Here is a 15,100-nt window from a genome sequence, read left to right on the forward strand (position 1 = left end):
TTGCATCTTTAATATAGCTTCTCTTCTTATTCTAACAATAAAGATCCTCTGAACAGATAAGATCTCATTTTTGAAATCTAGATGTTGAAGTGATGTTAAAGGAAACTCCTTAATTTCTTAAAATTTTTGTTTTTAACAGCTATTTCTGGAGTGCCTGGGTGGCTCTAACCCCTGTGCTGACATTACATTTTGATCCTTGAAAGATTCTAGGGCAGAAACCACAGGAGACCCTCAACATCCCATTCCACCTCTATTGTTACTACAATAGAAGTAATAAGATTCCCTGCTCAAAGATTCAATTTGTTGACAACTTTTTGTGCAAGCGTCATAGCTGACCTTTATAGCTACAGTGATTTATAATTGTAAAAAAGAAAAATTACCTTTTGGTTGTCTTACATGTTTTTTTCCATTGGCCTTTTCTTTTCCTGTTTTACTTTCCTTTCCTCACATCCATTCCCCTGAGAAAAGGGGACACAGATGAGGCATGAGATTGAGGGAAGTAGATTGACATAAGAGGAGGGAGCCAGAGGGCAAATGAAAAATAGTGGGGAAAGTGGAAAAGAGAGAGGGAAGTGAGGAAGAAAGGAAAAAGCCAGAAGCAGGAGAGAAAAAAAGCACAGAAGGAGAGACAACTTAATTTGGTCTTAAATTAAAAAAATGTCTTTATTCTTTCCAATGGAGCCCATTGTTAAATTTCACAAACAGCTTCCCTTTTTGGGTCCTCCCACCCTTTCTCTATTTAGACCGTGTTTCATAAAGAGACTGAACCTGGCTGCTTAGGATTTCAAGGAATTTGATTTGCAATAGTTCAGAGAAAAGTGGAAAAGAAACATGGGTTTGGGTGGAGAGGACATGCCCCAGATTTCATAAGCAATTTTCTTCTGTGGTCTTTCTCAGCTCTCTATCTTTTGTCTATTTGCCTACCATCTTGGGAAAATACCATTGGACCATAGGTAAACCTAAATTTGGGCTTCCCGCAAAGAGATCAGCAGAGCTAAGGTGAGTAACACCTAGATAGGTAAGAAATTAAAAGTCAAGAAAAGGGAGAGATGGACCCAGATCCAGAGAGACAGTGTCAGCCTGGACTATGCCTTGTAGCCTTGTCATAAAAAGAGAATGTGTGCAATGCCCCTTGACAAAGCCTTACTCAGAAAGGAGAAAAGTGTCAAACTGCTGAGAGATTTGAGACATGAATAAGAGACCATGGTCCCCAGGCATGGGTGTAAAGGAGTTGGGTGATGGTGAACCTGAATAGGTTAATGGTACCATTTTGTTTTGTTTTGTTTAGTTGCTACGGGAACTGCTTGGAATAGAAATCAGATTCACCGACTCATTTTTCGTCTACATTCAGTCTAAATTCCAGGGACAAGGAAGTAAGATTCTACTAATCTTTGCTTTTCTTGGGGTAGGAAGTGTAAAATGTGAGTAAGTAAGTATGAAAGGGGAAAAAAGTGATTCAGAGGAGTGTGGCAACAGGTAAGGAAATGCTAATCAGAGGGAAAATGGAAAAACTATGTAAGCCTAAGTCAGGAAACATGGGAAGACAGAGAGAGAAGTGGGAAGAATGAGAAAGTATGTGAAAGAAAACAAATGGGGAAAATAATTAATACTTTGTGACAACTGCAAGCTAAATTTGTATATTGTACCACCCTTGTGATTTAACAAGCTGAGAGTGGAAGTTCACTGCATGTCGGCTATATCTTTGCTTAGCTCCTGATTTCCAGACCTGATTTCAAGCTGCCTGCTGAGTTTACAAAGAGGGGTCACCAGGACCCCACACGTATCAGCTTATGACATCATAGCAGCTGAGAGGGCCTTGGGACAACTAAACATGCACATATAGATTCCTCATCTATATGCACACATATTTGATAGCTGAAGAAGCTTGAGGTCCAGAGACCTCACACCCGTGGAACAGAGGAAGTGCATTTAGAACTCAAACCTGGGACTTTTCATTCTAGATGTAGTATTTAACAGCTGGTTTCTTCATCATTTCCTTCCAGATTTCCTGGAATACCTTTCTCAGCATGTATCATGGACTCATTACCTCCTGCTTATGTTGTCTCCCAAACTGTCATCCTCAGGTTTGTTTTGCTTTGTTGTTGTTGTTTGTTTGTTTGTTTTTGTCCCCACAGGTAGTCAGTCAACAAATTTTGCTAACTACATATTCAAGTCCTTGTTGCCGTCCGACTCCTTTACACCCGGTTTAAGACTTTGGCACCTTTCACCCTGGACGATTCTAATGACTTCCTATCTGTAGCCTCCTCCAGGTCTCTTAGAGATGGCAGTTAAGAGTAATCATTCCAAAATACAGCACTAATTTTGTTAGTTCTGTTTTCCGGTGGTTCCTCCTTCCCTACTGAACTGTACTTTCCAAACTGCCCAGCATGGCTCAAGATTTCCAGAATCTGGCTCCTGCTTTGCTTTCCAGTGGCCTCTCTCACTATTACTAAATGGAATATGCCCAGCATGGTCCTATGCTTTGATTTTGCTCACACTAATATCCAGGATATTCTTATTTCCCTTTCCTAACTCAAAGACTGTCTCTTTCCTTCAGAAATCTTTCATGATTTTCTCTCTTGAGCTAAAACTAAGCACTCCACTTTCTTCTCTTAAAGCACCCATAAGATTCCATTTTATGTTATTTATGCCCATGTCTTGAGGCCTGGCAATGTCCTGTTACCTATTTTTAATCTCTCTATAGAACCTCAGATATACTAGATGGGCATCAAATTCTTGTTCATTTGAACAAAATTGAGTTTGTGCCAGAAGACAGGTGAAAGAATCAGTCACATATAGAATGAAACTAAATCAGCATTCTACATTAATTTTAAATTCCCAAGGCTTGAACAACTAGTGCTTTGGGATTTATGTTATTAGCTATTATACTAATTACATGCTAACATGCTAACATGCTAATTAACTATTAGTGATAAGGCTGCTGCAAGTGAAAAGGCTTGCTTTTAGGAAGCAAGAAGAAAATGCTTGCCTGTTGGACATCTCTGGAATTTCTAACAATTAACTGCGATTTCTTTTGGAAATAAAATTTGGAGTAGGAATTGATAGGTGAAAATGTTATATACTGCAAAGGAGATTTTATATTTTTCTTCTAAACTATGATGGCATTTCCTTACACTGTCCTTAGGTTCAGTACTGTAGGTTGGACTGTAAAACCACATCTCAGTGAAGTTTACCTGGTACTTTTGGACACTAAAGCCCAGTGGGAAGGCCTAGAGACAAAAATCCTACTGATAGAAACACCTATCCTCTGTTTGCTTCTTTTTGGGTTGGACTCTCGCAAATGTGACTAAGAATTCCCTTCCCATGGTCTTGGGTTTTAAAGGAGAAATATTTTTTTCTTTTCATTTAAGTCCAGTGAAATGGGCCTCTCTGTTCCTTCCATGATGTTCTTTGATGCGTATGACTGGAGCTGAGGCCCGCCCCCTTCCCCAACCCCCAACTTAGACGTAATTGAGAGGTGGGTCAGCAGCAAGCAAGAGGACACAATGTCCACTGCTGCCTATAGGACAACTCCTATGTCAAAAACTTGTTGAGAAGTCAAAAGATCCTGAGTCATGAGAATAGGTAAAGAAGCAGAGGCCAAAGACACAAGAAAGAAGAAAAGAGGGGCTAGATGAGTTTAGATTTACCAAGAAATTTGGTTGTAGACCACTTCCCTTCCAAATCGGCAAGGACAAAAGGCCCTGTTGTTGAGGTTCTGCCTGCAGAGCTGGTCTGGGAGTGGTTCCTGCCCGGTGAGTCGGATTCAGTACTCTGCCCTCACAGACAAAAGTGCTGTGATGCCTACTCCTTGAGAGAGAGTACACGGACAAGCTTTGAAGAAGGGTTCCTGCACTTTGGGACTCTCGGAGTGGAGCAAAGGGAATGCACCAAAACATCTAGCCGCATTCCTTCGCTCTTAACTACTCTGTTCCTGCACCCAGAGGTGACTACTGGATGCCAGAGGCCACAAAGAAACGTAGAGGGATTCGTTCCATACCTGAGGTGACTGAGTCAATTCTCATGCTCCTGTAAAAGCAAACAGCACATTTCAAAATTTTGCCAGCGTAACCACAAATATTTAGAAGAGAATGACTAGGTATGAGATAACTGGCCATTCTCTGAATGCTTTGTAGGTAGTAATGAAACATGTTTAGCAAGCCTAAGGTATTACATAATAACACATTTTAGAGTAAAATTTACCTACATTTATGTTAACATGCCAGCTACCCAACCTGTAGAAGCCATAGAAGTGAATAGTATATAATAACACATTATCTATTTTTATTTTCTCTATCACCTGGCACTCTGTGAGGCTGTGGGCATCACCCTCCTACTGCCTCTCCCGTGTCTGAAAACTCATTTGGGGCTGAGACTGAGCTAATTACTGCTAATCAGGGGTTTACGTAGAGTCTCTTGTGTTAGGAATATAGGTTCTCATAGAGACGTGGGCGAGATTCTGGATGCCTGGGGTTAGAAGGTGCCCACCTCTGCTGGCTTTTCATCATAATCTCTATGGCCTTGATGGAGGGTGACAGCGTTAGGAAATTTTGCAGACAAATAACATGCCCAGCTATTTGCTCAAGTAACTGTATTTCTTATAGTTCACTGGATCAAATAAGAGGCTAGCTGTCAGTTTTTCAGATCATTTCACTTTCAGAAATGCCTTTGGATAAAGAAGTTTTCTGCATTCCTGATTTTTATAAAGTTAATAATAATAATGAAAATACTTGTTTTCTTAACCTCATTAGCATCTGAAACACAAACTTCATTTAATTTTCACCAAATCTTTGTTTCTTGGCTATAATTTCAATGCATTTTTTGGAAGCATTGCTGTTTGAGTAAAATAAAACATTAGGGAAGAATAATTACCCTCATACAATAGCTTCCCAGATTAATATATCAAGACATAATTATGATCCATTTTAAGGGACCTGGCAGGGGCACCTGGGTGGCTCAGTAGGTTAAGCCTCTGCCTTTGGCTCGGGTGGTGATCTCAGGGTCTTGGGATTGAGCCCTGCATTGGGCTCTTTGCTTGACGGGGAGCCTGCTTCCCCGCCTCTCTCTCTGCCTGTCTCTCTGCCTACTTGTGATTTCTCTGTCAAGTAAATAAATAAAATCTTTAAAAAAAAAAAAAAAAAGGGACCTGGCAAAGAAATCCAGGTTGAGGTCTACAATGGATCTTTCTGAAATAGAGGTTAAATTTGTAATTTTCTAAGGAGTTGGCAAATAAGTGTTCATGTAGCCATCACCAAATAGGTCAGGTGATTGACATGAAGGTTGAGCTTACCGATAAAAGTTTTTCAGAGACTGGGAAATATTAAGTAAATGTACTTTAAAAAAATAGGTGCAAATTAAATTGAAGCCTGACATTATCTTCTTTAAAACAAAGGGAAGAGTCATAGTAGCACTATTGTCAGGGTATGAGAGGGAATATAAATGCTCCATAAAGTAAATCCTTCACTTTTAAAGGACCTAAAGTGATACTATAGATGTCTCCGTAGTCTTTCGCTCATCTAGATTGAAACTGCTCAATTTACGTTGTAAACACTAACAAATCTGAAGACAAAATATTCAATAAGTTCATCCTTTAGTTTTTCTTTTTCATTTTCCCAGAGTATACCATTATAAAACGTCACTGAAATCCATGGTCTTGGAGAAGAGAAATAGAAAGAAATTACTTATCACTTTCACAGGGTATAGTCTTAACCCTACAAATATCCAAGGAATAAACTGAATTCCATTCTGTTGTTAGATATAACATCTTCTATTCATAATGAACATTCTCAAATTAGGCTCTAGCTAGTAATTATGTTCCAGATGGAAATATGCAATAAAAAAGAATCCATCCTTGATTAAGTTGGGCTTAAGAGGATTGCTTGGAGCCAAAATTTGTTTTTTGCTTTGTTTGTAAATCCTCTTTGTGTTTAGTTAAAAATGAGGAAATTGAGGTCTGACAAAAATGAATTTAACTTGCCCCAAAATAAAGGAAGCAGGATTTGAACCCAGGGTTGTCTGAAAGCAAAGCTCATTCTTTAGCTGCTATGTCTTCCTTAATGCTCTAATTAATGCCTCTTAGCATCAGTTTTGATTTTAAAACATGCATGTAATCATAATAATGGTTATGTACAATAAAAGTTTAATGGAAACGTCTATCAATAGCTACAACATATATTAATTACCAACTATGCCCAAGCACTGTGGTTTCTTATCATCCTTTTGTAGAAATAAAATACCATTGTATATACATTTTTCAGAATTTCACTTTTCTAGCTTGCAGTTCCTTATTAGTCATATAGGTCTTTTATTGAAATTCTCTATTCTTTTCCTAATGGGGATCTGCTGTTTCACTAAATTAACATAATATTTCCTGGTTAGCTCTTCTTCCGCCAGTCATGGTTTGGATTGCTTTCAGGTTTTAACTACAAAACATGTGTTCAATTAAGTTATTTTCCCTTTTGAATTACTTCTTTGACACATGTTCCTTTAAGTCAAGCTGTATAATCATTTGTAGTGTGAATTGCTATCACTCTTGAGAAAGTTCCCACCATTTACAGTGACCCACTCAGTGTTACAGTTAACATCTAATTGAAAGCCAACTGGTAATTGCTTAACTTGTATTTCTTTAATTATTAGTGAGATTGATTCCTTGTTAAGTGTTTGTCTTCTGGAGTAAATTTTCTACTCATAACTTTAACCCATTTGCTAATTGGATCCTTTACAAATTCCCATCAGCTATATCTAGATATGGGAGGTAAAACTATTATAGATCATCTAGTTATTCTTTCCCTGTTCCACTGTTATGTATTTCTTTACTTAAAATGATTTTTGGGAGATAGATATTTATAATTGTTAGATAATCAATTGGCCTAGAACTGGTATTTCTTTACTTAAAATTTCTTTACTTAAAATGATTTTTGGGAGATAGATATTTATAATTGTTAGATAATCAATTGGCCTAGAACTCTGTTCCCCAAGAGCTCCACCCTTCTTTCAGATCTCTGCCCTTCCTCAGAGGAGCTGTCCCTGACCACTGAAAGATATCCTTCCTCCTTCTCGAATCCCTGTTTCTATTCTGTAACTCATTTTTGTTTTTACCACAGTACATTCCAGCTGGCATAATGTATTTTGTTTGTGTATGATCTATATTCTTCACTAGAATGAAACAGCCTCTAACTTATTTTCACAGCTGTACCCCTAGTGCCTAACACATACAAAGTGCTCAGTAAATATTGAATGAACGGATCAAACTTTGCTATCAAAAAAAAATTTTTTAAAGATTTTATTTATTTATTTGACAGAGAGATCACAAGTAGGCAGAGAGGCAGGCAGAGAGAGAGGAAGGGAAGCAGGCTCCCCACTGAGCAGAGAGCCCGATGTGAGGCTCCATCCCAGGACCCTGGGATCATGACCTGGGCCGAAGGCAGAGGCTTTAACCCACTGAGCCACCCAGGTGCCCCTGGAAAATTTCTTTTGTTTCTTCAAAGAAGAAGTGATCTTTCTTATGCAACTGAAGCAATTCAACCATTCCATTTTCTTCTAGTTTATTTTAGTTTTAAAATATCTGACTCTTTACCCATCTGAAATTATTTTTTGTAGTACAGCATAGATCTTTAACCAACATATTCTAGAGTTTTGCTTTTTTTCATGTTTCTTTCAGACCTCTATCAGTTTGAATCTGTTTTACTATCATAATTTCTATATCCTAAACTTTTCACTGGTGTTTCTGATGGCCATTTAATTATAATATGGCTTAAGGTTTTATACAACCTCTAGACATTTTCCAGCCCCGGTGGTTTCCTTGAGATTCTTACCTCTATTTTTTCCACATACTTTCTATAATTGTATAATTTCTCTGGGATATGCTATTTAGATAATTGGTACTGTATTAAATTTATAAATTAATTTAGGCCTTGTCATCTCTGTTGTCTTAAATATAGCTGCCCAGATAGAGAGCTTTATTTTCCTTATTGAGGTCATCTTGTGCTTCTGCCATTAGAGTTTTATAATTCCATATATACAGATCTCTTATCACTCTTACTAGATATCTGAATTTTATTGCTGCTTTTGAAAAACACATTCTTTTTCAGTGCATTTTTTGTTTGTTAATAAAAATCATGAAATGAAAAATATTTTGTGTTTTCTTATAATCTGTGACCTTCCTAAAACTATTTATAAACCAATATATTTGATGATTCTCAAATTTTCTAAATACGGATTTCCACGTGCAAAGAGTGATTTTTTTAAAAAAATCTCATATTTATCCGTCATATTTCTTTGTTCTATTGCAACTGCTAGACTCCCTTATATTATATCACATAGAAATGTTAATAAGAACATCCTTAATTTGCTCTAAGTTTTAAGTAGCACACTTCTAGAATTTCTTCATTAAAAACAATTTTGGCTCCGGTTTGGAATAAATATTTTTCACTGTGCTGAAGGAGAACTTTTCTGCATTTTGTGGATCTTTATCAAGAATATCAAAGTCTCTCGGGCGCCTGGGTGGCTCTGTTGGTTAAGCGACTGCTTTCAGCTCAGGTCATGATCCTGGAGTCTCGGGATCGAGTCCCGAATCGGGCTCCCAGCTCCACGGGGAGTCTGCTTCTCTCTCTGACCTTCTCCTCGCTCATACTCTCTCTCACTGTCTCTCTCTCAAATAAATAAATAAAGTATTTAAAAAAAAAAAGAATATCAAAGTCTCTCAAATGTAATTAAGTATCTATGATTTTTTTCTGCTTTTCTTTCGAATAATGACTTATACTGCAGTTTCCTTAATTTTATATTAAGGAAATTATATTTCCTTAATTTTATATTAAGCTCACTACGTTTTGCATGCTAAGATTCTATGAATTTACCATATATTGTCTTAAAGAGGATTAATCGAGACTTTTCTTTCTTGTGTTGTCTTTCCAGCTTTATAATCCAGACAAATTATTTGCTTCAAAAAATTAGGAGAATATAATTTTTCTATATTTAAAAGAAAACTTTACATTAAATAGAGATAATTCTTAGAGTGTCTAAAACACTGTCCAGTAAAAGTCACAGCTGTGTTTTTTTTCTTTAATGGGAGCTCTTGGATAAATTTTTTCTATGTTCTCAAGTGCCAGTTTGCCTCCTTGCCTTTTTGTTAAAGTCATTTATTTAACTTAGGGTTTCAAAGTTATTGAAGAAAAGTTGAATATAATCCTTCTCAGTAACATTTTACTATTGTTCTCATTGATGGTGACCTTTTAAATTTCTAATTTTATTATTTATTTATTTATTTATTTGAGGATTCTATTTTCTTATTTGGGAGAGGGAGAAACAGAGCGAGAGAAAGCCTGAGCAGCGAGGAGAGGGAGAAGCAGACTCCCCCGCTGAGCAGGAAGTCCCATGTGGGGCTCAATCCCAGGACCCTGGGATCATGACCTGAGCTGAAGGCAGACACTTAATGAGCCACCCAGGTGTCCCTAATTTTTTGATTTTTTAAAAAAAGTTGTCCAGTGGTTTGCCTGTTTTGTCATTCTTTTTGAAGAATCAACCAAACTCTGTAGCACTTCAAACTACTTTTAATCTTTCTCATTTCTTTCTTTTTTTAATTTGTTTTCTCCTGTTTGTTTTTTATACTTAAAATGATTTTAGACATAATTCATTACATTCCCTATTTCATTCTTGCTCTAGTAAACATTTAAATCTCTAGGTGTTTCTGTGGTTTCTTTTTAAGTGTTACTTTGAAATGACTGGATTAACTTTTATCTTTATAATACAACAGTTCTCTCACATATTCAGCTTGCACTTGAGTATTAAAATGATGAAAACAGGGGCACCTGGGTGGCTCAGTCGGTTGGGCACCCAATGCTTGATTTCAGCTCCAGTCATGATCTCAGGGTTGTGAGATGGAGGCCTGAGTCAGGCTCTGCGCTCAGCTAGGGGTGGGGGTGTGTGTGAGGAGGTGGGGTGTGGGGGGGTTCTGCTCCAGGAGTCTCTCTCTCTCTCCCCCTATCCTTCTACCCCTCCCCCACCTGCACTCTCTATTTAAAATATTAAATAAATAAATATTTAAAAAGAAATAAAATTATGAAAGTATTGTTTTGATGATGAAGTTATTTGTTGGAAATGTAGAAAAGCATAAGAAATATGTAGAGAAGAACATGGAGAGAAGTATAAAGTAAAAGCAGGAGTGCCCATAGTCACTCTGGGAGACGAGTGCCTTTACTCCAAAACGTGGACACTCTGCTTCTATCCTATATTCTTCAACACATGCAGTTGACACCAGAGAGCCTAGAATGTGAACTGAAGGGTATGAGAAGTTGACAGGAGGATAAAAATTAGACAAGGTTAAACCAGATGTGGAGAATGAAGAGATGACTGGGTCATCATTCAATTACATCATAGCTATAGCTGAGAATCTTCAGCAACAAATGCCAGAGCGGCAGAGACGTTAAAGCATACACTTACTCATGTTACCTCACGTCTTAGCTCCCCTGGCATTTCCCCACCTCACATACCTGGATTCTTCAGCCTTGAGAGCTAGGCTTTTAAATTCAGTTGTCCTTATTTCAGAGGATCTGGCACTCAGCTCTTTGGATGAACTTGTGTCACTTTCTTCTTGAGTCAAGGTAGTATGAAAACATCGTTCACCTTGGAAAGTCAGCGTTACATTTGAGATGGTGACATGTTTTGAGGATTCTTTGAACTCGTTCTTAATTTTTGTATCTCGTAGACACCCAGGCTTCAGAGTGTTTCCCATTTTTTCCTTTGAAAGTAAATAGCAGCGAATTAAGTAACAGGAGAGCATTGCAGAAAAATAGATAATTTATGGAGCAAAAATACCTAATACAGCAATCATTTCATTCTGTATCTACTGGGTGCCCTCAAGTTCACAAGTGCAAGGTTGAGGAAATGAGGCTTGGTGTTGTGTGGAAGCTGATAGTCTGGGACTTGACACTGCAAATTCAGAAGCTCATGTGTTTGGGTACAACCCTGTCAGCTTACCCCAGAAAATTAGTACTTAATTACAGCATTTCCTTTTTCTGAATTGTTGGGGCAAAGAAGGTTGTCTAGAAATACCTTGCCACCTACTCCCCAATCTGATGTTGCTCTTAATTTAAGAGTACCAAATAGGTGAGGGGACACTTGGGTGGTTCAGTCAGTTAAGTGTCCAACTCCTGATTTCAGCTCAGGTCAGGATCTCAGAGCCTTGGGATCAAGCCCCGTGTCAGGATCCGCACTCGGCTGGGAGTCTGCTTCTCTCCCTCTCTCCCCCTCACTCTCTGCCCCTCCCCCTGCTTATGCATGCTCTCTCTCTCTTTCAAATAAATAATAAATCTTTTTTTTTTTTAAAAAAGAGTATCTAATAGGTGACATGAGTCATGTCTTTTGAGGCAAAAGAGTTCATTTTTCAAAAGAGTTAGAACCCACACCTAAAACTAATACTGTAAAATCTCTCCTGTTCTCCTAGTTTCCTGGGTTCTATTAATGGACCACCTCTCTAGCCACTCACTGCCTTCCTCAGAATCTGTCTTAGGCCTCTGAGCAATGGGTCCTAAACACTATGTCTCTCTACTATCTCCTCCCACCTCCTCATTCCTCCCATGGCCACTGCCTCATTTACCACCTCTATTAACTTCCCTGGAAAATAATACAGTACTCTTCTTCCTTAAGGAAAAACTTTTTTTCCATCAATGAAAGTACCACATATTTACACATTTATTATAGACCATTTAGAAGATCCTCTAAGATATAAAGTAGAAGGGAGAAAATTATTTCTTGGGGTCACTGGCCAGAAATAACTACACTTATGGCACATTTCATTCAGGTTTTTGTCCTTTTATTTTGTATGGGTCTGCTTTGTGATAACATTTCAGTTCTATATCCTACATTGTTCACTTGATTTATTAAAAGCATTTTCTTCATGTCATTACAAATTGTGTGTAAAACTGCTTGAATTTTTTTGGATTTAAAGTTATTTTATTGTAGGAAACAGAAAAGCATAAAGAGGAAAAACATTAATTGCCTATAATCCCACGATCTGGAAATAAGCTGCTGTTAATAATATGACTTCTCCCCCCCCCACATTGCTTATGAGCTCATACATGTACTTTTATGTAATAGGGATCATATTTAATTTTTCACTCAACTTTTTCCAATCATGAAAATTTCTCCAGGTAAAGAAAAATTTTCCCAACAATTTTAATAACTACAGAGTAGTCTTTCACTTAACAAATATGTTCTGACTGTCTATGATCTTGCCAGATACTTTGATCGCTCCTGAAAAAGATTAATACAGCACCTGCCCTTCATGGATTTATATCAATTTATTGACTCCCTTGTGGTGGGTGTTTAGGTTCCTTCCAAATTTTCATTATTTCATTTTGACAAACATGATATACAGTATTATTAACATCTTTATAGCTAAATCCTCATTCTTCATTCTGATTAATTCCTTAAGGAATCTTCTAGGAAGATTGGAATGAAATGGAATCACTGAGGCAAAGGGAATAAACTTTTTTAGGCTATTTTTTTTAAAGATTTTTTAAAGATTTTATTTATTTATTTCAGACAGAGATCATAAGTAGGTAGAGAGGCAGGCAGAGAGAGAGGAGGAAGCAGGCCCCCCGCCAAGCAGAGACCCCAGTGCGGGGCTCGATCCCAGGACTCTGGGATCATGACCTGACCTGAAAGCAGAGGCTTTAACCCATTGAGCCACCCAGGTGCCCCTAGGCTCTTGATTCATAATGATTTCAAGAAAGTTTGGGCCAATTCTTATCTCTGCCATGAATCTATGTGACTTCCAAGTTGACCACACCTTTACTAACACTGACTATTTTTATTCTTTCAATTAACAGTTTTATAGGCTTTTTTTCTAAGTTTGCAATCCTTTGGTTACTGGTGAGGTTGAACTTTCTCCAGTGTATTTATTGGCAGTTTTCTTCTTCTGTAAAATGTCTATCCTTGCCCTTTGTGATTTTTCTATGATGGGCCCCATGGAGGATTTCCAGCATTAGGTCCTCAAACTTATGCCTTTATCTACAATCCATGCTATCATCAGAGTAATCTTTCTAAAAGCACAGTTCCTTCACTCCCTCACACAGAGGGTTTTTTGTGGTTCAAGTTTTCCCAGAGAGCAATGTCCATACCTCTTGATTTGGCATTCAAGGTTTGCAAACAACTTTCCAATCCTATAACCTAATATTTTCCACATAAATTATGCTCCAGCTGAACTGAACTACCATTCTTGGATACCGCTGTGTTTTTCCACTTTCTAGCCTTTTCTAAACCCACTCACTTCTTTTGGCACTTTATTTTTCTATTTCCATCCTCACTTTTATCGATTGAAATTTCACCCCATCCTTCAATGTAGTGCATACTTTTATACACATTTGAACCTTAAAATAGCCCTTATGTGACATTAATATCCTTGTTTTGGAGATGAGGAAACTCATGCAGCTCAAACAGCTCCAGTGGTTTGGCCAAACAGTTATGCAGCAGGGCAAGAATCCAACCCGGGTCTTCTGACCCTGGTCCCGAAGCTCCTTCCATTTCCCCACAGCTTTCTTTCTTTCTTTTTTTTTTTTAAGATTTTATTTATTTTTTTGACAGACAGAGATCACAAGTAGGCAGAGAGGCAGGCAGAGGGAGAGGGGGAAACAGGCTTCCTGCCAAGAAGAGAGCCTGTTGCGGGTCTTGATCCCAGGACCCTGAGATCATGACCAGAGCCGAAGGCAGAAGCTTAACCCACTGAGCCACCCAGGCGCCCCTCACCATAGCCTTCTGATACTGGGTTAAATGTGATGGTAAGGATGGTCCCTGCCTCTTTCAGGATACCTCCTGTAACTCCTTTATACCAGTGTTTAAGGCTAATATCCCATTATTTAAAATTAGGTTATGCAGAGCACATTCCATAGTATTTTGATAAGCAGTATTCAGGAGTTAACCAAAAAGAGTGATGTTGGTTATTACTCTTATTCTTAATTATTAAGGAATGAACATCTGCCATGTCCCTTACCTTTTCCTCTTGCTTGGCCCTTAGTATGTCATCATTTTCAAACACCACTGTGACCTCCGAGCAGTTTGGGACGTCACAGAGGTCTGTGATTTCTGTGACTTCTGTGACAATATTTATATCTGGGGCCTCTGTGACCTCATTTTCTGGAACATCTGTGACGTCAGTGACATCAGTGACGTCGGTGACATCGGTGAAATCTGAGAAATCAGTGCTTTCTACGGCATGTACAGGTTCTGAACACAAGCACAAGGTTGGGCTCTGTAGGGTTGTGGAAGCTGCAATATCCATGATGTCCCCTGAGCCCGTGATGTCGGTGCTATTCGTGATTTCTGACAGGCTTGAGACTTCCGACAATTTGGAAACTTTGGCTTTTTCCTCATTCAAGATGGATATGAGTTCCACCCACTGACAAAAGAGGGTGTCTTGTTTACACGCAGGGGCACAGAGCTGTAGGTAGTAGGCTCGACCACTCACCAGCTTTACTTTGAGGCGCATGTTCTCAGCATCGTGCACAGAAAGGGTCACAAACTGCAGAGGGAGGAACCTGAAAAGAATCACAAAGGTCATCTGGGAGCCTGACTGGAGACCTACCAAAAGGCCTTTCCTTTTGTGTTGTGTAGCAGTTTGCAGAGAGAGATGAAGGACAGCAGGCTCGTCTTCCAGACAGGCCTGGGCTGGGACAGGCATAGGGTTGGGCAGAACCTTCTTGTGGCCACCATGTTCCTGCATCTGGCTTTTAGTTTTGAGCCTCAAAACTTTGAATTTTTTAGTACATGGAGCCAGGCTGCTGAGGGCTATCTCACTCAAATTACACTCCTAAGACTCTGACGAACTAAAATAAATAAAAAATTAAAAAAAATAAGAGTATCAACTATTTATCGTGAGGGGTTCTCCCACTTTGTTAATCCTGCAAAGCTGAGAGTAGTTGAGTGATTGCTCTAGGTCATATGGCAAATTAGTGGCTTGAGACAAGACCAGAGTGAATTCTGATGGAAGCTGGGTGCTGGGGAAGGAAGAGCATGCTCTAGACAGCCAGTTTCTAATGACTCTTCAGTTACTATTACTTAGGTCTGATTTTTAAAAATTAACTGTTTGACTGCCAGCTTGTCATAA

General features: G+C 38.5%; 1 protein-coding gene across 3 annotated transcripts in view; it reads right to left on the reverse strand.

Moving 5' to 3' along the window:
- Positions 1-407: 407 nt before the first annotated feature.
- Positions 408-15,100, reverse strand: part of FAM71D (family with sequence similarity 71 member D) — a 30,917-nt gene continuing 16,224 nt past the window's right edge. For 2 of the 3 annotated variants that reach the window (XM_032875090.1, XM_032875093.1), the window contains 4 exons: positions 13,988-14,531; positions 10,488-10,735; positions 4,001-4,029; positions 1,106-1,521 (listed from right to left, as the gene is read on the reverse strand). In XM_032875090.1, the coding sequence (XP_032730981.1) occupies positions 1,457-1,521; positions 4,001-4,029; positions 10,488-10,735; positions 13,988-14,531 (886 nt within the window). In that variant the 3' untranslated portion in view covers positions 1,106-1,456. Of the gene's footprint in view, positions 459-1,105; positions 1,522-4,000; positions 4,030-10,487; positions 10,736-13,987; positions 14,532-15,100 lie in introns of those variants that run through there. The other variant, XM_032875092.1, reaches the window with a different exon arrangement.

This window comes from Lontra canadensis, unplaced genomic scaffold, assembly GCF_010015895.1.
Source record: "Lontra canadensis isolate GAN:19392208 unplaced genomic scaffold, GSC_riverotter_1.0 scaffold55, whole genome shotgun sequence".
Classification (NCBI taxonomy): domain Eukaryota; kingdom Metazoa; phylum Chordata; class Mammalia; order Carnivora; family Mustelidae; genus Lontra; species Lontra canadensis.